The 24,021-nt window shown below is 41.6% G+C and overlaps 1 protein-coding gene across 1 annotated transcript in view; it reads right to left on the bottom strand.

Annotated features, from left to right (window-relative positions):
* The window catches only part of DSCAM (DS cell adhesion molecule), a 643,763-nt gene that overhangs the window by 236,811 nt on the left and 382,931 nt on the right, over positions 1-24,021 (bottom strand). Inside the window, exon 10 of the mRNA XM_077765486.1 lies at positions 13,770-13,889. Within this exon, the coding sequence (XP_077621612.1) occupies positions 13,770-13,889 (120 nt within the window). The remainder of the gene's footprint in view (positions 1-13,769; positions 13,890-24,021) is intronic.

Raw genomic sequence — 24,021 nt, 5'->3', positions numbered from 1 at the left:
TACTAGGAAATCATTTTCCAAAAGGGCCAAATAATAAATATTGTAGGCTTTGCAGGCCACACTGTTATATAATGACATACTTCTGCCAACGACACGCAAAAGTAGCCAGAGAAAATACCCAAACAAATCAGCATGACTGTGTTCTAATAGCATCCAATGGAAAGACTGGTTGTGGGAAGGATTTGACTCATGTCCTATATGTGGCTGACATCTGGTCTGTAAGAAGCACACGGCTGAAATTTCGATCACTGTAAAGTTGGAAGGAGGAACGTATTCAAATAACACACATTTGGGTTAGTATTTTATCATACATCTGGTGAAATGTAAGATCATTTGAAGTAGAAAAATTTTTTAATTTATCTTATTCATAAAGCATTCAAAATTAAGGACAAAAAGTTTTAAAGATGTAACAGCACTTTCGTTCATAATTGCAACTCGTTGCTTTCTTCAGTATCAGCTCCTGAATACTTTCTAAAGTGAGACAAAATGAAGAAGAAAAACAATCTGACCTCTAAATCTGTTCACTCTTTGGGAATAGAGAAATTATCAAAATGTAGAAAATGCAAACTAAGAAACATGCATAGTGTGGATCAGTGAAAGCCTAATTCACAGGAAATTCACAGGAGTTTTAACAAATGTTTGATGAATTATGAACATGCCAGTAAGTAAGTGATTGGTTTTGAGAAATAATGAATTAAAGTGATCTGCTGGTTCACCTATTATAGTATAAAACACGAGAATGCCAGATTAGAGATCTGAGAAATTTTAGCACAGAATTCAAACAGTAAAAAACCAAAAGCCCTCTTTTTCTCCTCAAGAGCCCAATCTCATAATCTTACCTTCCTAATATTTTATAAGTGCATATAAAAATGTGCTCTAATTTTACATAAATGGAATTTATTGTTCAATTACTAAGCATCCAACACTGGGCATGTAGCCATGGTCACAAAGGATTAGTGGCTCTCTGCTCTTTTTTTTTTTTAACATTTTAAAGAAGCTTATTTATTTATTTGAGAGAGAGAGGAAAAGAGAGCATCAGCAAGGGTGTGACAGAGAGAGACAGAGAATCCCAAGCAGGCTCTGAGCTGTCAGCACTAAGCCTGATGCGGGGCTCGATCTTACTAACCATGAGATCATGACCTGAGCTGAAATCAAGAGTTGGACACTTAACAGACTGAGCCAGCCAGGTGCCTCTCTTCTTTTAATGTATACATATTTTTTTTCTTTCTTACTTTTCTTTTATTGCTTTAGAGAGTGAGTGAGGAGGGTCAGAGAGAGGGGGAGTATCTTAAGCAGGCTCTGTGCTCAGCAAGGAGCCCAACGTGGGATTTGTTTCCAGGATCCTGAGATCATGACCTGAGCTAAAATCAGGAGTCAGTTGCTCAACCGACTGAGCCACCCAGGAGCCACTGTGGCCTCTCTTTTAGTCCCTCTCTCTCGGAGGCTAGTGACCTCAGTGTGGGGAATGTGAGCTACTCTATGGAGAGGCCCCCCTAAAGGCATCCTCCAACCTACGGTCTGTGAGGAACTGAATTCTGCCACATAACACGGCGACCACATGAGGGGACTAGGGAAGGAGACTCTTCCAGGCTGAGCCTTGACATGCTTGCATCCCTGACCAACACCTTGAACCAGAGGACTCAGCTAAACCACACTCAGATTCCAGACCCACGGACATAAGGAGATAATAAATGGGCATTATATCATGCCACTAATTTGGGGAGACAACTTGTTACAAAGCAACAGATCACCAATAACATGAAGAAACTGGCAATGAGGTAATCTTTTAGTTCCTCAGTTTCTTCACCTGTAAAAGTGGAGATAATATAGAATCACCTTCATAAAGTGATGTAAGCATTGAAGTTCTTAAATTATGGTAGAGCATATAGTAAGTACACAATACTGGTTTTTAAAAGATCTCTCCTTGCAATTATTTTATGATTAGTTGACTTTCTGTCTTTCTTACTCCACAAGAATAAGGGCCATGTTGCAAGGAATCTCTCCACTTATCAGTCAATCAATAAAGTGGTAGGTGATCTACTGGATTAATGCTTGGAGTGGAATTCTGCATGCTTATTGTTGAAATATATGGCTAAGTTGCTTCCTAAAAGGCACGTCAATTTCATTTCATCAGTGCTGGCTGAGGGCTAATTTTTTCCTCAGGCATGTACATGATTGATCTTTTTGATCTTCAGCATTATTTTAATTTGCATGTGTTGACTATTTTTTAATGTTTTTGTTTGTTTTGCCTATAGCTAAGTTTGAGCATCTTTTCACGAATGTTTTGGCAATTTGTACCCAGTTTTTTGGCCAACAGTTCGTCTGTCTCCTTTGCCTACATATCTGTTGGACTTTCCGTCTTTTCTGTCTTCATTCACTAAAGCACTTGGATCTCTTAAAGCATTTCTAATACTCTGATTTTACACGAATTTATTTTTGTTCTTTCTTTTAAAATCAGGATTGGATGCCAAATATTATCAACTGCCTTTCAATATTTATTGCAATATTCATATGCTTTTTTTCTCCTGTAAATTTGTTTGTATGTTTTAAAAATTAGGTTTTAGAAATTGTAAAATTCTTTTTTATGGATAACATGTTCTTTAGGGCAAAGATAAAAGGCTATTCTTAGAATTTAAAGAAAAAGCTTTTAATATTTATTTAAATGCTTAAATTTGGTCCATGTTTTGAAAACCTGTAAAGGCTCTGGATGCCTTCTCAAAGGTAACTACATGAAGGTAGCCAGGTCAACTTCAATATACACAACCTAAACATTCAGCCAAATGTAGGACTTTAAAAATATACCCATAAGGCAGAAAACCAGGAAATCTGAAAATACAATGGGATTTATAAATTACGTAAAACTGGGTACAACACCCTAAAAAATCTAATGAAATGCTGTTAGAATATGAGACAGTTAATAGGATCATTCATGTCAAAAACAAGTATACTTTCCCTTCCTTGAAAAATTTTCACGAGAAAAATAATATTTGACACATTTATCCTAAAGACTTACAACATAAAACTTAACTAGTGTTAAGCTAAGCTGTCTCAATTAAATTGCTGAAAAGGATTATCTATTAATGCCTATGTAGACTAAGAGAAGTCTTTTCATTATTAAAAGGTCTTAACAAAGACAGAAATAAAGTATAAATGCATTTGAAAAACATTAAATCTTTTTTTTCATGCGGAAGTGAACCTCACTGGAAGAGTTTCACAGTTTATAAATCTGATCACACTCGCTAAACAGAAGAGTGAACCAATTCATCTCCCATAAGAACAAGAGTCCCAAGGGTCACCCATTTGTTCAGCTGGAGGGAAGTAGACTTTGTCACAGCTTGATAAAATTATCGGCCATCAACTTACAGGTTCATCATTATTATAAAGAGCAAAACAGAACACGGTGCATCCAATATTCAGAATTCTGTAATCTTGTTGGCATGAGGTAAGCACTCTGGGAAATTAGCTAGAAGGTACACTACAGCAGCCAGAAGTCATTAATTAAAAAGCTGCCAATTTTCTGTGGATAGCTGGGGTCAAGTGGGGACCATTTTAATGCTCTATTACATGAAAAGAAAATGTTAAAGCATTATGTAAAGCGCATACTGAATTACTGGGTGTGTTAATACTGTGTGACCTTTCTTATTTATGAAAAGATATGCTTAGCAGTGTTCCCAAGGACTGGGGGTGGGGTGGGCACAGGAGGAAAAGAAGAGCTGAGCGTCACCAAGCGCACCCACTTGGAAAGCAGCAGCGAAGACGGTGATTGTTTCATCTTTTCTACCACTCTTGAGTTTTTGCTGGTCTGTAGCCAGAGCACTTGGCTCAGAGTCAGAAGAATTGGAAACTTACAAATTGTACCCTTGAGCAAGTAGCCAATTCTCTCCACGCCCTTAATTTCATCATACATGGAACAGGAAAAGTAACGCATTTCCAGGCTCTACGATTACTGTTCACCAAAGGAAGCAAAGCCGCATGAATGTGCGCATAAATGCCCACATGAGAACTGAAGAAGTTGGTCAATGAGCACATGCAGGGAGTCTCCCTAGTGGGCTGCAATAACATTGATTTGAAGTCGAACAGCAGAGCAGCAGAAAGGAGATCTGTCTGTATTCCCTGGGCTGCACCCAAATGGTAAAGCTGGAAACATGTCCCTCTGCCCATCAAGGACCTAAAAACAACAATCCCTCTTGTCCTTATGGAGAGGGTGGTGTTTCCCTGAAGAATGAGTGTGTTCTGCTTGCTCAGGGAAGTGGTTTTCCTTGTCTGGGAATAGCTGGTGGGTTGCAGGAAGTGAGGAAGTACAAAGGCAGAAGCAGAGGTGGGAAGAGGAGAGCAAGTACCAACAGCAGCATCGCACCTGCTCCAGGGTGAGCAGCTGCACGTGGGACCGGTGCTCAGTGACTGAGTGCTGAGTTCTGGTGTCTCATTCTAGAGAAGAACCCAGAAGTGGACAGAGGCAGGGTCCTGAGGCACTGGTCCAGGTCCGGGCTGGAAAGCTATGTGACATTTTGTCCATATGCTTGCATCAGAGACGGTCTGTCCATCCTCAGCCTACTGATTCCCTTCTGCTTTCTTCCCTAAATTGTGGGGACTGGAAGCCCGAGAAAAACCGTTTCCCGCTGCATTGTCGCCAGGTTCCGGCTTGTATTTCACCAGTGAGAGGCACTGGAACACAGTTGGGAAGGTGCAGAGAAGGAAAAGCCATCGTTCTCCCTCAGAAGCAACAAGTCGGCGCACACAGATGCCAAGGTCACTTCCGGGACGACGAATCGCTGTGCTCGTGCAGAGGCAGCTGTAACCACAGAGAGACTAGCTTCTCGAGGTTGCCACGTTGCTCAAGTTCCAGAAAGGCAGCTGAATTTCTCCCACCCTTCCCCAAATTTTGCATGCATCTACTTCCTGGTATTAAATCCTTTCTTTTAAAAAAATGTTTATTTGCTTATTCACAGCATGAGTTGTTTATTTATTTATTTTGAAACAGAAGGGCAGAGAGAGAGAGAGAGAGAGAGAATCCCAAGCAGACCCCATGCTCAGCACAGACCCCCGACATGGGCCTCGAACTCACAAACCGTGAGATCATGACCTGAGCCGAAATCAAGGTAGGGCGCTCAACCGACTGAGGCACCCAGGTGCCCCATATATTCTTTCTTGATAAAAGACCACACCCTAACTGGCTCAGCATTGAGGCCACCTGTTTTGTAAATATGCATATAATTATGCTCACTGTGTAATTCAGTATCCTTCCTTTCACTCCTTTATGTCTATATTGAAGGCCTGGATCTGGAGAAAACCACCTCACTTAGGCGGGCTAGCTTCATGCCTGTCCCGGGAGTGGCTACAACTTAGGAGTCCACTCGTTCAGCATGCCAATTGCATGACTTTATACCTAATTGGCAAGGATTCTTTTTTTTTTTTTTTTATCACAAAGGCAGAACACTGTTCCCTCAGTCGCTTAACAGAAGACATAACCGTGAACTGACACAAGTCCGCACTTGCTGACATGACACGTGATCTCTCCTTCAGGGAGTTGAAACGGCTCGATAATGCCGAGGCTGCAGTGCCTGCGCATTGGGACCATGCAGCTGTATGTTCCATAAAAGGCCTTCAGCCACCTTTTCCCTGCAACAAGAGACCCCTACATATCTGCCCTCAGTGCGGCTGCCTCTCTAGAAGACCAGTGAGGAAGACAATGAGGAAGAGGTCAGATGGAGGAGCAGAGAGAAAGAAGAAAAGGGAGCGCAAGAAGGGCCTGGGGCCAGTTGTCTTGGTGACTCTACCAAGGTTTGGTGGAATTTCAGCTTCTTTGGGAGGCGGAAGGACCTCGAAGGAGCTCCCAGGGCCACTGGACTCCATTTGTTTTAGCACAGAGGAAGGCAGAAGATTTTCATCTATGGTGAGACTTATTCTACCATCCAAGGAAGAAAATAAAACACTAGGTTGAGTATCCAACCTCTGTGTTCGGCTCACAGTCCTTTCCCAAGAACTCACTATGCTTAGTGAGACCCACTGTCTCCATGCGGGGAGCACACACGTGTTGTACACAGGGAGCCACATTCAGCCTTGACGTTGGGTTTGTATTCACGACTCACATCACAGGGAGGCGTTGTCTCCTCCTTTTAGATTCTTTGAGCCCTTTCCCTGTATTCATTCCAGATTCTCCTCACATATTTATGTGCTAGTGGGGACGAGGACATTGGGTAACAATTGGGCCCCGAAAGCCTGGAGGAGCCTGGTGCACGAGCGTGAAGCAGGTATTGCTGGAAGGATCTGGGAGGCTCACTGCAAGTGCAGCAAACCAATGGCGTGGAAGAGGGTGCATCCATGGGGTCAGAGGCTCAGGGAACTCTGCCCACACAGAGGGCAGGGCAAGTGGTGAGCCCAGGAGAACTGGAGGGAATTGAGGCTTGCCCCATGCTGCGTGTTCTTCATGTCATCTCTAGACACAGGCCCTGGCGACTATGGATGGCCCTGGGATGTCACCTTGACCTTGGGAGAGAAGAGGTGAGCAGGACCAAGGTGAGGCACTCCAGGGCCAGTCCCTGAAGTAGGAGGAGGTTCCAGAGAGATCGCCTGAGTTGTTTGACCAGGTACTGAGTGTAGTATTTGTTTCTTACTTTGGAATTTAGCACGGTGTATGGAAACATCCAGAGAATGGCCCCTATATACACCAAGAGAGGAGGGTTTGGGCACGAAGTGGACACCAAGCCAAAGAGGAAACTTCAGGGACCCTGGTGGTAAGGGACAGCCAGGCTCTCTGGTAGATTGCATCTGTGGGTGCAGAAATGACAGCCTGGAACAGTTTTCTGGGGACACTGGAAGATCCCTGAGCATAGGCAAAGCTGCCATGTGGTGTGGATGTTCTGAGTGTCCAAGGAAAACGGGCTGGGGGAGCTTTGCTCCCGTGTGAACGTGCCTTTGCTGAGGAAGGAAGGACACAGCTAGAGGCAGGGAGAAAGGCAATCTGAGAGAAGCAGGCAGGGCAAGGAGACCCCACCTCCAACTGCAGCCCTCTGTATGCCCTGGAGAGTGGAAGAAAAGAGGAACTGCCAAATGAAGGGCAACTTCTCCCTCACTGGGTGGCCCTGGAGAGCCAGCAAACCCTGGCTATAGATGGGCCATGTCTCCGCCCAGAGAACCAAAGCCAATCAAAGACACTTGCAGACAGAACTTTACAAACACTCACTGCCAGGGGCACACAGAAAGAAAGCAATCAAATTATAATGGACACACACACACACACACACACACACACACACACACAATAAGTGCAGAGAGTGCCCATGACACTGGCTGGGAGTGCTCAATATTTTAATGAGGTCCCTGTTCTCCACATTAACCTTTACATATATTACAATCTCCCAAAGTTTTCAGAATATATTTTTTTAGAGCTTGACAAAACTATCCTAACATTCATCTAGAAGAAATAAGCAAGCAAATATCCATGTGAGAAATACAGGACACTTTTGGAAAATAAATGAGGAGAGTATTGTACTAGGTATTAAACAGTATTTGGAAGAGCTAACCCTCTAATATGCATGGTCCTGATGCGAAAATGGACATATAAAAATAAAAGAGAGCATCAAAAACAGACTTCAGGGGACACATTTTTTTTTTTCCTCATAGACTATAAAGCAGTTCATGTTAGTGGGGGCAAGGTTGGGCTATCCAATAAATGGTTTTAGGACAACTGGCTTTCCATGTGAGCTGATGACAATGACAGCTAATGTTATTGACTAATTGCTATGTGCCAGGCACCAGAATAAATGCTTTCTATGAATCATCTTACTAAACCATCATATTAATCCCCTTATTTTATCTGCCATACACATGAGGAAGCTGTGGTTCACAAGGGTTAAGTAATTTTCCTGCCGTAACACACCCAGTGTTGTGTCTGGGGTCTGAGCTCGGCTGACTCTCTTAACTGACGATTTCTTGACTACTTTTCCTAGATTCCCACTTTACTTGTTTTTCTGACCCAAAGTCCAAGTTTCACACAGCTTAGTATATAAATAATAGGGTTTAAGATTTAAAGACGGCAGCAGAAAACTAACATTTCTTCTCTTCTTAGAAACCATACAAGCACAATTAGAAGGGGGATAGAAAATGTCAGCTACAATGTAGGTAAATGGACAACCAAAAACGTAACTTGAGCAGAGGTACGTGCTGAAAGAGAAGGACAGATGATCATGGCTGTGAATCTGAGCAAAAGCCTCAGCAACGGACGCATCATAAGAGCAGGGGCACAGCCCAGGGGAAAGCCAGCACCAGTGACCACAGTGTGCCAAGGCAGGGTGGGGTGAGGCTCTGTACCTGTGTGGCTCTCAGACAGACACAATTCAGTGAGGAACCAGATGCCTGCACAATGTGATCTCTTTCTAGGGATCTGAACTTCCCTCAAATGGGAGTTCTCAAAAGGAAGCCAAGATCTAGTAAAGACCCTATAAGAAAACTGGAAGACAGAAGCAGGAAAAGAAAGACGGTAATGCGATCACACCAAAAGAATGCTGCCATGAGTTAGATGAATGCTGTGAACCAGTCACTTGTCTAGGAAGCAAGAGCCCAAGAAAGAGTAAAATATGAACCAGCAGAAGTGGAGAAAGAAGGAGAAAAAGTGAAATCACAAACAGGAAGGAAAAAAATTGGAGAGAGGGCAAAGAACTACAGACTTTGCTTGAGTAAAAGACGTAGAAGATAAACATGAAAGTAGAAAATTTGGAGACCCTGCAGAAGAAAATGAAAAATAGGGAAGAGGACAAATATTTGCAGATGTAATTTAAGAGATTTTTTGCTTAAATAAAAGATGCTAAGGATAAATATGAAATAGCACGTCACATCTGTAAGAAAGCTGACCCCAAATGTATGACATCAAGGCAGAGACTATACATTTGCCAGACCACAAAGCCAGCTCTTTGGCACAGACAGCAAGATGATTAAGTCCCTTCTACCAGAAAGGCAGGCAGCCTCGGTTCCTGCCTGGAAAATGTGAGCCACCCATCTCCTACAGGCCAAACTGGATTTATGTGTGAAAAGGCACGGACACATCATTTTGAACTAAGCAGAGCTTGGAATACTGCTCTCTGGAAAAACTGTGGTTAAGGACAGGCATAGCCCAGGGTCCATGTCACAGAATGGAAGTAAACCTAAAGTTGGGCATATGGCAGCCAAAAGGTGGAAGGTAAAGCTCTGGCAGTAGAGAAAACACTCATTAAAAAGAAGTATGCTTAGAAAATTCCTCATCGCTTATCCTGGGAATTGAGGAGTATGTCTACCGAGAGGCTCATATTCCTGTACTGACTGCAACCCAATCTGCCCCCTCAGCACGGCTCCATCTCTTCTCAGAGACTTTTCCCCTTTGCCCACACCCACAGCCAGCCCGTCAGCCTGTAGGTTCTGAACTGCTGTTCCTCCTGCGCTGTCATCACCCTGATCCAAGCCACGTCACAGCTCAGGCCTCCTAAGGGACACTTGCTGCAAATTCTGCCTTCACACGGTTTATGTTCGACACAGAAAGGCCAATGGGGAGACCGCACCACCCCTCCCAGCTTGCTCCAAAAGTCTTCTAGTTCTGGGGTCATCACAGCAGTGGAAGAAAGGGGACAGCATCACTTACTACCGTGACACCCCCCCGCCCCCCACTGACCCCCACCTTGGCACCACCACATCCTTGTAATGGTTGATGAGAGATCTGACCGCCTGGGACCTCTGAGGGCTCCTTTCACATTGACCCAGCTTCAGTGTCTTCCTTAGTGTTTCTGGAACATCCCAGGCACAAAGACACTTCTGCCCCTGGCAGATACTAGTTTGATACTAGTTGGCCTTCAAACCTCACCTCCCATTCCTTTCAGGCTTTGCTAACATTACCTTCTCCATGGCAACCTTAATTGAAATGCAAACCACTCACCACTCTCCCCCTTACCCCCCAGGCATGCTCTGACCCTTGCCCTTAAACATTTCCTTGACCATGCTCCCCTGGGGGTCAGAAGTGGCCCTGTCCGTGGGCAGCCAGTGAGCAAAGGATGTCCAGGCAGGCCTCAGGCTGGTGCACTAGCTGTTCCTTACCCTAGCAGACCTTCTTTGGGCCTTAGTGGCTAACAAGGGAATGGTCCCCGGAAAAGCGACTGAAACCCATTCCATCCACTCTAAATGACATACGTGTGCTTGGTTGTGGATTTCTGGGAACACAGATGAGGCCCACTATGGTATTAAGCCCAGATTTAAAAAAAATCTCTTTAGACAAGAGGCCTCGCTTGTTCACATAAAGGGAAAACACACACACACACACACACACACACACACACAGGAGAAAGAATTGAATGTTTTAGGCTTTGTGCATCCAGACCCAAGGTCAAGACTCTAATAACGTTATTTTCCCACAAAGATTGTTTCATTCCTGCAATAGTCGCCCTTAAGCCACTGCGATTTACTCTGGAATTCTGCAGCCTCAGGATTAGATTGTTGCATCTCTCAGAGAAAACAGCCCAAGTCTGTTTTCTTTACATCTTTTGTTGTTGTTGTTGTTGTTACACATAAGGAAGGTCCCCTTATGCTGTCAGTGAATATTTGATTACCGGAAACGCATTCCATAAGCAAGGCTAAATTTTTAAGTAACATCTTTGTCACCTGTATAATTAAAATAATATTATACAATCTCCCCCGATTCTATTGGAAGATATTTAAAAATAAGCATAACACTTGGTATTATTTTCATTGCAGGAAAACAGGCAATACTGTAAACTGCAGAAGGATGTGTACATGAATAACATTCTGGCCCAGTGGCCAAGGCACATTAAAAGCTATAGAAATTGCTTACTCTTTGAGCCAGCAATTCTACTTCTAGAAATTTATTCCTGGAAAAAAAAGAACATGTACAAAGATCGATGAGCTAGAGTCACTGTGACATTTTTATAACAGTGAAAACCCAGGAGAAAGCAAGCAAACACTATCTAACAATAGTGATGGACACACCTAGTTGCCAAGGCTCCACCTTCCCCTCTTAATGAAACAGCTCAAGTTGTAGGCACGGTGGTGAAGCACATAGCTACAATGCAGCCTGTAGACCCCCTATGGCTGGGGTTACCTGGCTGGTGGGGTATTAGCAGAATTGATTTACGGACATTTTAGAGAGGTCCTTGGAGGGAGGTGACTCAGGTCAGGAGAAAGAGTAAACCCTTGTGGCTTTAAGTCACTGAGCCCAATCCTAACAAAGGTAAGAAATAGATGGACTTATGGCTGTATTAATAGAAACCCTACACAGATATTAAATAGTCATAGTGAACACCCATATTTAGTCACATGGAAAGACATTCACAGCATATTGGTAACTGAAGAAAGATTATAAGTGAGGTAGAATCATATGATCTATTTAAAAAGCCCACAAAATTACATGTATATCCACAGATATATGCATTTTCTGCGGGACAGCTCTGAAAGACTAGCCAAAAATGTTTAGAGCAGTTATCTTTGTTTATCTTTGAATGATGTTATTTGGGGGGAATTTAACTTTATAAAAATTTGTTTGTTGAAGTATCTCATTGTTTCCTTGATGATTTCATATTGCACATAAAATTTTAAAATAAAAAAGGCTACTGTAGCTTCATTCACACATCAGTGATGGGAACGAATAAAATGTCTACCAGACCTATGACAGATGAAGCATTACTGCATCTAAGAAAAATACTCCTACAAATGAATAAGACAAGGAGAGAAGTGTGCAAGTACCATGAACAAGAAATTCCTCCAAAGGGAAGCAGAAGCGGTCGGTAAACATAGGATAAAATTAATTAACATTAGTAATACTAATATTAGTAATTCAAATATACAAATTAAACAGAAAGCCATTTCACCCATCCCATTGTAGAGATTAAGAATAAAAAGATCCCTTCTACCTGGTGAGGATGCAGGGATACACACAGCCACATGCTGCTGGTGGGTGTGCAAATTGCTGTGATATTTTCCCAAGCTCCCTGGGCCAGTACTGACTCAAAGTCTTAAATGTAGGCATGATACTTTACCTCTAAGAATTTACCTGAAGGGAACAATCACACACACAGGCACACTGGATGGTTTGCACATTAGGGATGTTCATCTGCAGAGTTTATAAGGAGTGAGAAACTGAAACCAATCTCAAGGAGAGACAGGGAGCCTTGCACCATGGCAAACATTAAAAATAATTTTGAAGATGTTAAGTGTTGTGGAAGATGTTTATAATATCATATATGAACATGTATGCAAACTAAGCTAAATGCACATTGTTTGTGTTCATATAATGCAACATGAGGCTTCTAATATGGCCTAAAATAAAAAGTTATGTGGGTAGTCACTCTGAATAACAGCTTTTGCTTCTTTTTATTTTTTTTAAATGTTTTACTTCTGAGAGAGAGAGAGAAAGAAAGAGAGAGAGAGATTGAGAGAGATAGCATGAGCAGGGAGGGTCAGAGAGAGAGGGAGACAGAATCAGAAGCAGGCTCCAGGCTCTGAGCTGCCAGCACTGAGCCTGATGCGGGGCTCGAACACACAAACCATGAGATCATGACCTGGACTGAAGTCAGACGCTTAACTGACTGAGCCTTTTTTAATCAAGTGCTTTCACATGGACAATGTATGTGTCAGGCTATAGGGGAGCAGCCCCAGGGAATTCTTAAAAATATAATTGCTTCCCTCCTGCAATGAAATGGTTTCTAGCACCCTCTTTCCTCCCTCTTCTCTTTCTCTCTGGAAGGAAATATACCAGGAAGGAGGTGGTGAGTGACCCATTTGTTTTTCTTCTATGTTGTAATTTTCATAATAAGAAACACAGCAGGTTATTATTTAAAAAGCAATATCTGGAATACAAACCATTATAAACCAAACAAATAAATAACAGACTCAGAACAATTAAACACATATAGTAGGTCTTAGACTGTTAGGAAAAGAGACTATGATTTATTTGTTTGTTCATCCCACCAGTGTGCAACTGGCCTTCAACTGTTTGATAAATAAATTACTGAGTGAAGGTAAGTGAATGAGAAGAGAGAATTCCAATATGTTCATAAGCACAGTTAAGAACCCTTCCCTGAGAGGACAGTAAGATGGACACAAATGATCTCTATGATGTCTAGAATGTTTCCCATCAGTCTACACATTACACGTTTCTATTCCTGCAACATTGACAGTGTTACCTTAAAATTAGGGAGGTTGCTTTGCCTTTGCAGAGAAAGCATGATTAGGAGTGAAAACAAAGAACACTGGATGCTCAAAATAGGGCATAGATATGTTTGTTTTTAAAATAGTATGCTAGGCAGATGATATGAAATTTGTATATTCTAAGATAACCAGATAAATCAATCAATCAACAATTTTCTTTTTAACCTTCTAAAGCCACTTAGCCACAGTATAAACAATGGGGAAATATTTTTCAAACAGTGAGCAATACTGACAATTCATTCTTCTGTCTGCGCATGTAGGGGTATGCAGTTCTCTCCACGCGGATCACAGTCACACAAAGCCTTGTAGGCAACACAGAGCTATCCTTGGTGCTGAAATTGCTTCCATTGAATAACCTGCCCCACCAGTGATCTTTCCCAGGGAATGCTATGCGAGACCAGATACTTTCCTGGTCCAGATGAGAACATTTCAGTGGAGTAGGGTTATATGTGAGAGGAAAGACTTGGTGGAGGTGGAAACATATCCACTTGCCAGAAACATGTCTGGAAGGGCAAGAAATGCTCATCTAATTCTTTAGATTCTAACATATTTTGGGCAGGTAACAAGCAAATCAAGTAACTTCATACCTTTAGAGAATTTCCATACTATGGTGGGTACAGGATAGCCCTCAGCTGAGCAATTGAGGATGACAGCCTTTCCATAAATTCCATCCTGGTCCCGTGGCTGAACCACAAATTTTGGAGGAACTGAAAAGAGAGAAATGTCACCCTTAATTCAGGTAAGAACACAACTTATAAAATAACAATAATTTTATTATTTATTTTTTATATTTATTTTTAATTTTTTAATGTTTGTTTATTTTTGGGAGACAAAGAGACAGAGCCTGAGCAGGGAAGGGGCAGAGAGAGACACACACACAGAATCCAAAGCAGGCTTCAGACCCTGAGCTGTCAGCACAAAGCCTGACATGGGGCTTGAACCCATGAACTGCGAGATCATGATCCAAGACAAAGTCAAACACTCAAGCGACTGAGCCACCCAGGTGCCCCCAATAATTTTAACACACGTTAAAACACAAAGAACATGTTACATACAAGGAAAACTGAAAAACGGTATTTGTGATCTCGAACAAATCAGGAAACGACCTCAGTGTAGGAAAATTTCTTATTTATGTCAATGAGATTCTGCAGACTGATGGTACTTTGCACTGGGGAAAGTTGCCCTCTTATGCATGGGAGTTGACTAAGCCAAGGGAATATGACATTGCTTTTTATTTGGGTTCTGGAAGATTTTCAGCAATCCACTCCATGGCAAACAGAATCAGGACCACAATCTAAAGAACAAAGGGCAATTATCAAGAGTAAGTATTCCTCTTGGAGGTACACTGGTAGAAGCATTTGGTAGTTCTTCCTCTAATAAGAGATGAAGTGGAAATTAATAAGCATACCCTAAAGGCAATAAAGAACACAGCACGGTATTGAACTTATCCCAAAAATCTGATGATGACACATAGACCATTATTCCTGATGTCATCACTCTTCTGGGTCATCAGAGGATGATGGAAGCTAAGTGAAATGAAGTACCATGAAGACATTATAGTGTACCTATTAAAAAAGCAGATTAAATAACTGCATATTTGGTGAGTTTTATGAGGTGCTGAAAAAAATGCATCCCTACCCAAAACATACACATGTACTCTGTCCTAAAACATATCTGCCAAGAGGAAGAAAATGCTTTGAGTTAAGTGGTTGTCATTGTCAGAATATCTGAGTCTTCTCTTAAAGAGAAAATACAGATACTTCTAGGAAATGCAGCATCTGAAGGTGTTAGAATCTCAGAATCTTTTGCATCAAAATCAGTGATTAGTTATTGGATGAAATACCAATAAGGCAGTCACAGGATTATATGAGGGGAGATGGATTGTGTCCTCCATATGCCAGACACTTAGCAAATGTGAGCGCTCTTTGTCTCGTTTCCTTGATTCCTGGTAAAGTTAGTCCTGTCTGCCTTGCAATTTCCCGAATTCTTATTTTGAGACAGAAACATGGGCTTATATGTTACAGATCAATAGTAATTCCAGTCACCACATGAAATGGACTGGAAGAAAGAGAAGAGTCCAGGTTAGCTAGAAGTTTCAAAGCACGTTGAAATGATATGAACCGTAGTGAAGATGATTTTGGCCATAAAACAGTCAAGGAGCAGGGAATGATATCAAGACACAAGAAGGAGCTAGAGATTGAACTCACTGCTGCGTTTCCGAAAGAGACAACAGTGATGTCTAGGAGTACAGAGCGAAGGACTAAATACCAGGGTTTGAGATCCAACTCTGTTTCTTCCAGTCGGATGATCTGGTGCAAGTTATCAAATATCTCTTGGCTTCAATTTTCTTATCTTTAAATTGGGGATAATTACACTACTCATTTTATAGGATTGGTGTGGGGATCAAATGAATTAAGATTCCAAGTGTTCTCAGAACAGTGTCTGAAAATATTAAGTGCTCTAGGAGTGCTGGTTAATTTAATAAATGCAGCTATGTCCAGCTTTAACTTATCTTTAACAAATACAATTCCCAACTTGCAAATTAAATCATGTATACAGCCAATGGGTCTCCTCAATATTGCTTAACTAGCAAGCAATTTTACTTCACTTAGATGATATTCTGAGACAAATATATTCAATAAAATGTAAATATATTTAAAATAAGGTGATAAGGGATGGCTATCTCGGGCTGAGAAAATTACTTCTAGGAAAAATGCTAGAGATTATATAGAGTAAAGTTCTCTAGTGAAAACAATCAATCTCAAGGATAGATTATAAAGCTTAAGACACAATGCCAAAATCACTCAGGCCAGGTGGAAAGTAAATATGCAATCATCTATAGTCTATGCTCTATTTGGCTCAAATTCTCCTAAGAGAAGGAAACCGTTTGTCAAATGGGCAGGATAACTAATTGTTTGCATTTCCTCTGGAAGCCTGTCTAATTATAATTGATCCATGACCCCTCCCCTCAATTTGGTTCTAATCCAAAGGTATATTACTTAAAAACTGATCAAAGAGGTTTACATGAGAAATAGCCATTGACATATTGCAAGTGTAAGGTAATTACAGATGGAAATGGCCCATAAAACTGAGACTTATCTTTCATAACTTCCTCTTTCATCTCCTTATATCAGGTGCTGATGGTTCTTCCTCAAAATCTCTCCATATTTATTGCATGCCCTAGTCACAATGGGTAAACAAGGTGCGTGGTAAATTGCCATATACCCCCATCCATCTGGTTTCAGCACAAGGGGCTGGACAGTTCCATGCACTTGCCAGGGTATCACACGGAGAGTTTGAGTCTCTGCTGCCTCGGGGCCTTCTCTGGTGTCACAAATGCTTACTCACTTTCACTGATGCAACCCAGAAATGTGGACGACAAACATATACCAATGGGGGACAGGACTCAGGGGAGGGAAATGCCTCTCCTCTCCATCTTCCAATCCCATGGGATGAGTCTGAGGCATGTTCTTTCTATGCCTGTGATCAAACATCAGGGGGCATCAGAATCACTTGAAAAGCTGACTAAACACAAGTTGCTGAGCTCTACTTCCAGAGTTTTGACTCGTAGGTCTGAGGAGGGATCTAAGACCCTGACTTTCTAATAAGGTACCAGAGATGCGGAGTCTGCTGGTCCAGAGACAACACTTTAAGAACCACTATTCTGTGTGATTTCTCAGAGGATTCCCAGTATAAATCATCCCCAACTGCCCAAAGTGGCAACAAGCTCATTAAAAAAACCTTTATTGATTTTTCCCTCCCTTTCTGATCTTATCCCCCTGCCACCTGGCTGTCACTCTGGAATCCAGGAATCACATCTCAAATTAGTGATCTGCCACCAATCATGTACGTCACACTCTGCTTTCTGAGGAACTTTCCCTGAGACAGAGACCAATACTGGTTCTTTTAAAAAAATTTTTTATATTTATTTTATTTATTTATTTTTATTTCTGAGAGAGAGGCAGTGTGAGCAGGAGAGGGTCAGAGAGAGAGCGAGACACAGAATCCGAAGCAGCTTCAGGCTCTGAGCTGTCAGCACAGAGCCCGACGCGGGGCTCGAACCCACGAACCGTGAGATCATGACCTGGGCCGAAGCTGGATGCCCAACCGACTGAACCACCCAGGTGCCCCCCAATACTGGTTCTTAATCTGGTTTTGAAGTAGCCTCGTCACTGGGGTCTACCTGGCACCTACTGCCCCACTTGAATCTGTTCTCCACACAGGAGCTTGAAGAATCCAAGACACTAATTGGATGATGTGACTGCCTGCTTAAAATTATCAGCGTATTCCAATAGTCCTTTGATACAGTCCAGACTCCTACAATATTCTGACAGCTCTTTATGATTTGAGTCCCTCGTTTCCAGCTTCATCCCTTGATGTTCCCCTCTTGCAAGCTTTTCTCTAGTTGTTCTAAATGTCTTTCTGTTCTCCAGTCCCCATCATTGTTCTTGCTGCTTGGACTTCACACATGCTTCTGCATTTCTTTAACAAACTCTCACTTATCATTTACATCTCAGCTCAAAGCCCACTTAGTCTGAGACACGTTTTCTAACGCTATGAATGAGATTAAATGCTCCCACCCAACCCTTTTTTGCCCTGCTATAGCCTTCATCAAAATTGTTCGGTGTTGCTGTTTTAATTGCCTGTCTCCCTCATCAGGCTCTACACTATATGGGAACAAGAAACTTTCCTTTCCCAATGATCATTGTATCCCCAACACAGACCATGGCATTGGAACACAGAAAGCACTCTGAAAATATTTGTTGAATGGACAAACAAATGAATATTATCCCAGGTTTACAAAATAGGAATATAAACTTTGTCCAAAGTAACATGGCTAAGTTAATAGCACAGATCACAGTGACCCCAGTGCCCATTGCCTTTGAGAATAGGATGACCCTACTTTAGTCTGAGAGAAGACACCAAAAAGCATTATAGGATTTGGGCCAAGGAGATACAGACTGGAGGTGGAACTGTTGCAATTTGAGCTAAAACTTATGATAGGACCCAAAGACTGAATGCTCTGTTTGTCTAGGTTATAATTCCCCACAGTTGCTGGTTTCCTTTCTTAAAATTCCTTTAATTTGTGTGACACTTCATTTGGTACATTGTAGTGAGTGTGTCTGCCAACATAGTTGCTCTTCCAATAGAAGGACTTTCCAATGGGGAGGAGGATGATTAAGGAAATGGAAGGGATACATTCAACCAAATAATTGTCACACCCTCAAAAGGCAATGTAGGCCATTCGTGCCATACATCTACCTGCCTGAATAATAACTGTATGAACATTACCTCTGTCCCTCCAGAAAGAGTAATTTGAGATACATATGTTCCAAAATACCCAAATTGTGTCATGGGACCCAGTATAGTCTGATAGTATATGAAGTCTCCAAGGGATCCTTTCTTGTTCACTTTGTCTAAAATGACACTGTATTTTAGTGTCATTGTAATGTAAAATGTATTTGGCTGTTCAAAATACAGTGATCTTTGGCTTGGTCTATATGTTAAAGGGTGGAATTATTTTTGCTGTTTCTAAGAAAGAAATAGTAATATATTTGTAATAGGACAGGTACTTTTCAATTTTAGATGCAATCCAATCATTTTTTATGTTTAGAATTCATGGTCTCCAAGAAGCTATATATTTCCAAAGAATGGATGGAAGCTTCCCTAAGCTGTCAACAGGAACAAGGATTCAGTTTTACTGAAAGCAAAACTAGGAGCTATTTGGTGGGTGGGGGGCAGGTACATAAATATTGCCACTCTCTACCGGATGGCATTTAGTCAAGATAGTAATTGGTCAAAGTCTAGGTAAGATTTAATTTATGACACCAGACACTAAAATCCAATGGCTTCCTGTCACAACCAGAAAGATGGTTTGGCCCTCGCCCTCAACCCTTTTCCTCTTCCCTTATGTAACACTAAGCATACTGGTCTCTTGCTGCTCTTTGAACCCACAAAGGTCACTCCTGACTTGGGGCCTTCATGCTTACTCTTGCCTGGAGCTCACTTCTTACAGAGAGCCCTACCTGACATACATTTCTTATCCTTAGCACTCTCAATCCTCCTACTGAGTTTTAATTTCATAGTACATGCAGATACCTGACTATGTTTGTTTGTTTGTTGTCTCTTTCTTCCACTGGAATGTGAGTTTTATGGGCCAGGAACTTGATATCTCTGTTTTGATCACCACTGTACTCCAACCCTCAGAATAGATGCTTCAGATATATTTGTTGGAAGAGTCAATCGATGAAATTATAGCAGAAATAGGGCATAAAAATTGGACCACTAAACATAGTAATAAGATAGTGGCCCCGTATAACTTTCATTTTCCTTGACAAATAAAGGTTAACTAGGGGCCTTTGGAGTAGTAGTTGTTTCCTGTGTAGTGGCTCATTATTAAAAGCCAGAAACAGCAGCTACATCATAGGACATAAAGAAATGTGAGAAAACTGGCCTCCTATGGAATCAGAGATAGGAAATTATTCCACCTGCAGCTTTCCTCTCAGTGATGCAGAGCCAGTATTAGGAACCAAAGGGCAGGTGTGTTCAGTCATTAAGTCTAGGACTTTCCCTCCAAATGGCTTCTTTAGTGCCAAGGTCACCCAACTGAGCATGACATTAGGGAGATCATTGGTCCATAGACAATGTAAGCCATGAGGCACGCACATAAGAGCTAAAGGTTGTTCTGTTTTCTGTTTTCTTTTAACTTCTTGTATGGAAATAGCTAATTTATTTTACATTAGGTCTCTATAAATCTTCCCAATTACCTGGCAAATCAAAAACTGTGCTAAGCTCTATAATGATTCTGGGTCATAAGGCTGTGATAGAAGGAATAACTAGAAATTGGGCTCCCAAACTCCATGGCTGTCATACCCATTTATTCCACACCTGAGCTGAAATGTCTTGCATGACACCTTCATCTTCCATGTGCAATTTATCCCCAGCTGCTGTGGTTTCTTCAAAAATATATTGTACTTTTACTTTTTTGGCTATATTCCCAAGGTCTTCATTTTAATTAATTGCCTAATGCTTGGATTGCCCCATGGTCCTTCTATATAGTATACCCACAATCATGCTCCAAAATCATGTAGCAGGAAGGGGGACATAAAGAGGGACAAGGGAGGAATGATGTCATTGCTCCCGGAGTGCTTATTATGTCCCAGGCACTGTGATAAACACATTATTTTATTTAACCCTTGAAAATCCTCATTAGGTAATGTCCCATTTTATGAATAAGAAAATGGAGATAAATAGAGACTAAGAATTTACCCAAGGTCACAAAGCTAAGAGGTGGCCACATTATCAGAGGGCTGAAAGGAAGGAAAATGGAAAGAAAGGAGGCAGGGATGGGGTCTGGGGAGGCAGACTTGCAGGCCAGTGGGTTTTTCCTTGGCTTTCCTGTCTGCAGAGCAGGGCCCATCAACTGCTACTAGACTGGTCTTCCTACCTCAAGACAGTCCATTCAAGGGCATTTGTAGTTCCCCATCCCTTCCTCCATCAAGTACATACTTATTGATAACCAGCGGATGGGCACACTCTCGCCATGGGACAGCCTCTACGTCTTGGCTGGTGCCATCACTTCCTAACCTCAGAACATATGCCTGGACACCTCTGCCCCTCCTCCCTCATTCATGGACAGCAATCAGAGGGCTCTGCTGACAGCCAGGGGCAGAGGTCATGCCAATTATTACCTCGTTACCTAATTAAATTCTCTCATCAGCCCCAAGAAGTCTCAATGCTCCTATTTTACAGATTAGTAAATTAAGGATCAGAGAGATTTACCCATGCTTTCAAAGTCACATAGCAAATGAAAAAGCAGAAAGGTGGACCTTGATTTTCTAACTGAGAGATAGACTGTTGTATTTTTATTTTCTTTCTAAACTCTATGCACATCAAGGCTAATGGAGCTCACTCCTTCCATGAAGCCTTCCTTGAACATATCACTGATCTCTCCCTTATTAGAGTTCATTTTGCTCTTGTAATTAATAGTCTGTCACTTGAAGTCTTCCAAACCACCCTCATTGTGACAAGGCAATTTCAAGGTCTCTAAATGCCTCCTTCTATTTTTTCCCAAACTACATCTCAGACCAAAAACTTTAAAGCCTCCAAGAGAAAAACTTTTTTTAAAAATATTTTTTAATTTATTTCTAGGAGAGAGAGACAGCATGAGCAGGGGAGGGCCAGAGAGAGAGGGAGACACAGACTCTGAAACAGGCTCCAGGTTCTGAGCTGGCAGTCAGCACAGAGCCCGACGCGGGGCTCGAACCCACAAACCGTGAGATCATGACCTAAGGGAAAGTTGGACGCCTAACCGACTAAGCCATCCAGGTGCCCCTCCAAGAGAAAAACTTTTAACTCCAGTTAAAGAATTAAATAAAGACCCACATGATTATTCTCTAATGCTGTTTGCTATTTTCATGTGGGTTTTGCTTCCTCAACTACACCTTTGCATATTTTTTTTTTCATGAGCCAAATGTCAAGCTGTGTTCCAAAGTTAATTGTTAAGTCCACGGGTTACAATATGGAATCCTCCTTCCTTCTAAATGGCACTAATACATGGTAAGATTCTTCATCTTACCTAAAACCTCCAGCTCATTCAGAATCTGATCCAGCTGAAATGATAACAAAATTCAACTACTTGACCATTCAAATTAAAAGTTGAAATTTGAACAGCTGCCTGATTGCTAGGGATCAAAGACAAGAAGCTGTCACTCACAGCAGGCATTGACCACCCACCGAGAAAGCTCCCTGCCCCGACTATGATGTGCTGAGGGAGGAGGGAAAATGGATTCCATGGCCTGGACCAGCTCCCCACTCTCAACACCCAGTCCTTGGCCAGCTACTCTTGGGGAGAGCCTCTGTCCTCAAGGCTTCTCATGCATTTTTCTCAGATAGTTGGCCATCGATTCCTGCAAAGTGTCTTCTGAATTAGCCCCACCTTTGCCATCCCCACTACCACCAGCTTAGCTCCAACCACACCCCTTCTCACGTGGACCACAAAGGCCTCCCCTCCGGGCTTCTGAGCTCATGGTCTCCTTTGATTCCAGTGCATGGACCGTCCTGCCACACACTGTATGATTTTACTGCTGTAGATCCCCTCGTCAATTCCATGGCTTCTAGACCTCAGGACCTCTACAAACTCTGAGCCAGAGTTAGCTCTGGAGTTTCATCCTTGCTCACTTTGCTCCCCAGCCACACCAGGGAAATAAGTGCACCTGCTGTCTCAAGCCTTCCATGCCACTGCAGGTGACAGACCTTCTTCCAGGAACACACTGTCTTCCTTTCTCTCTTTTTAACTCGCTGTGTATTTTCTAACCCATCAGGACCCTCCCTCCCTCTGGAAATCTGCCCCATGTGTCTCCTAACTTAAATTAGGTAACTTCCCTCTCTTCTTTCACAGTTTCCCTGCAGCCTGTCACACCACCATGTATGGCTTGTCACCTGTCTCTCTCCCACTAGACGGGAGCTCTCACTGGGAAGAAATGAGTGTTCACCATCCCAGCAACTATTCCAGGGCCTACTAATTACAAATGTGCTAAACACACTGCTGTTTAATGAAGAAATAAGAGAAAGATGAAGGACAGAAAAAAATACAGTCATTTGGGAGTGGGTGAAAAAGAATATATTTGTATCTACCCATTGACGCTTCAAAGGGTACAGCTCAGAATATTTTTTTTTGCAAGGAAGTGAAACAAGAAAATACTGAACTCAATCAGACTGAAAATTTTTAAGAAAAAAAAAAAAACCACAGTGAAGACTGCCATATATAAGGACTTTAAAACAGAAAATGCTTTATTCAAGCGTTAAGGATATTTTGTAGTCCTAATCAATCCTTTTTAGTCATTACCATGACAACTGAAATTAAAGGAAAACTAGGCTCAAAAGTGCTTTGACATTGATTAGGGTTTATTTAAGTTGAATGACTTTCTGAAATCAGAATGATGACCTGTTATGGTACCTATAAAACATAGGCACTCCAGACCTAGTCCAATTATATATATGTATATGTGTGTGTGTATATATAATAATGTATATTATCTATTATAAATCTACTATATATGCATATAAACATCTACTATATACATGTATATATAAGTATATATATAAGCTGTATAAACACTGTTTACTGCTTTCCAGTTTATACCTCTATGTGAAAATATCTAGTATTTTCTCTTGTCCTCTTTTCAAGTTCAGTAATCCTTTATTCTGCAGTATCTAATATCTTATTAAATAGATCCAGTGAATTTCTCATTTCAGACATTATGTCTTTCAGAGCTAGAATTTCTTTCTAGCTTCCTAGCTTCCTTTCTAGTTCTTGTGTTAAAAACTGTTCTACATTTCCCTTCTTGCATTCTCTGTGCATTCATCTACTGCACATATTGTTTCATTTGAACCCTTGAAATAAGAGGGTAGCTAGCCACTTCAGGACCTTGCCTGCTAATTGTGACATCAGTATGCCCATTAGTCCATTTCTTTAATTGTTCTTCCTTTTGTTTATGGCGCACATTTTCCTCCTTCTTCACATAACTAGTAATTAATGTGTAACACATTGTGGATATGCTATGCTATTGAGAGTATAGGTTTTGTTGAGTTAAAGTGTTGAATGTTATTCCTGCAGACAGTTAATTTACTGGTGAAGTTTTATACTCCCAAGGATCTTTTTAGGCTCTTTTAGGGTTTGTCTAGAATATCCCATATTCCAAGGATAGATTAACTCTCCTCCTAGTGGCCCTCTGAGATTCTTTTTTTAAATTTTTTTTAAATGTTTTATTTATTTCTAGGAGAGAGAGAGAGAGACAGCGTGAGCAGGGGAGGGTCAGAGAGAGAGGGAGTGACAGA

The sequence above is a fragment of the Crocuta crocuta genome, unplaced genomic scaffold, assembly GCF_008692635.1.
Source record: "Crocuta crocuta isolate KB4526 unplaced genomic scaffold, BGI_CrCroc_1.0 scaffold84, whole genome shotgun sequence".
NCBI classification, from domain to species: Eukaryota; Metazoa; Chordata; class Mammalia; order Carnivora; family Hyaenidae; genus Crocuta; species Crocuta crocuta.
The sequence above is the reverse complement of the archived record's forward strand: the minus strand, read 5'-3'. Positions and strand labels throughout refer to the sequence as shown.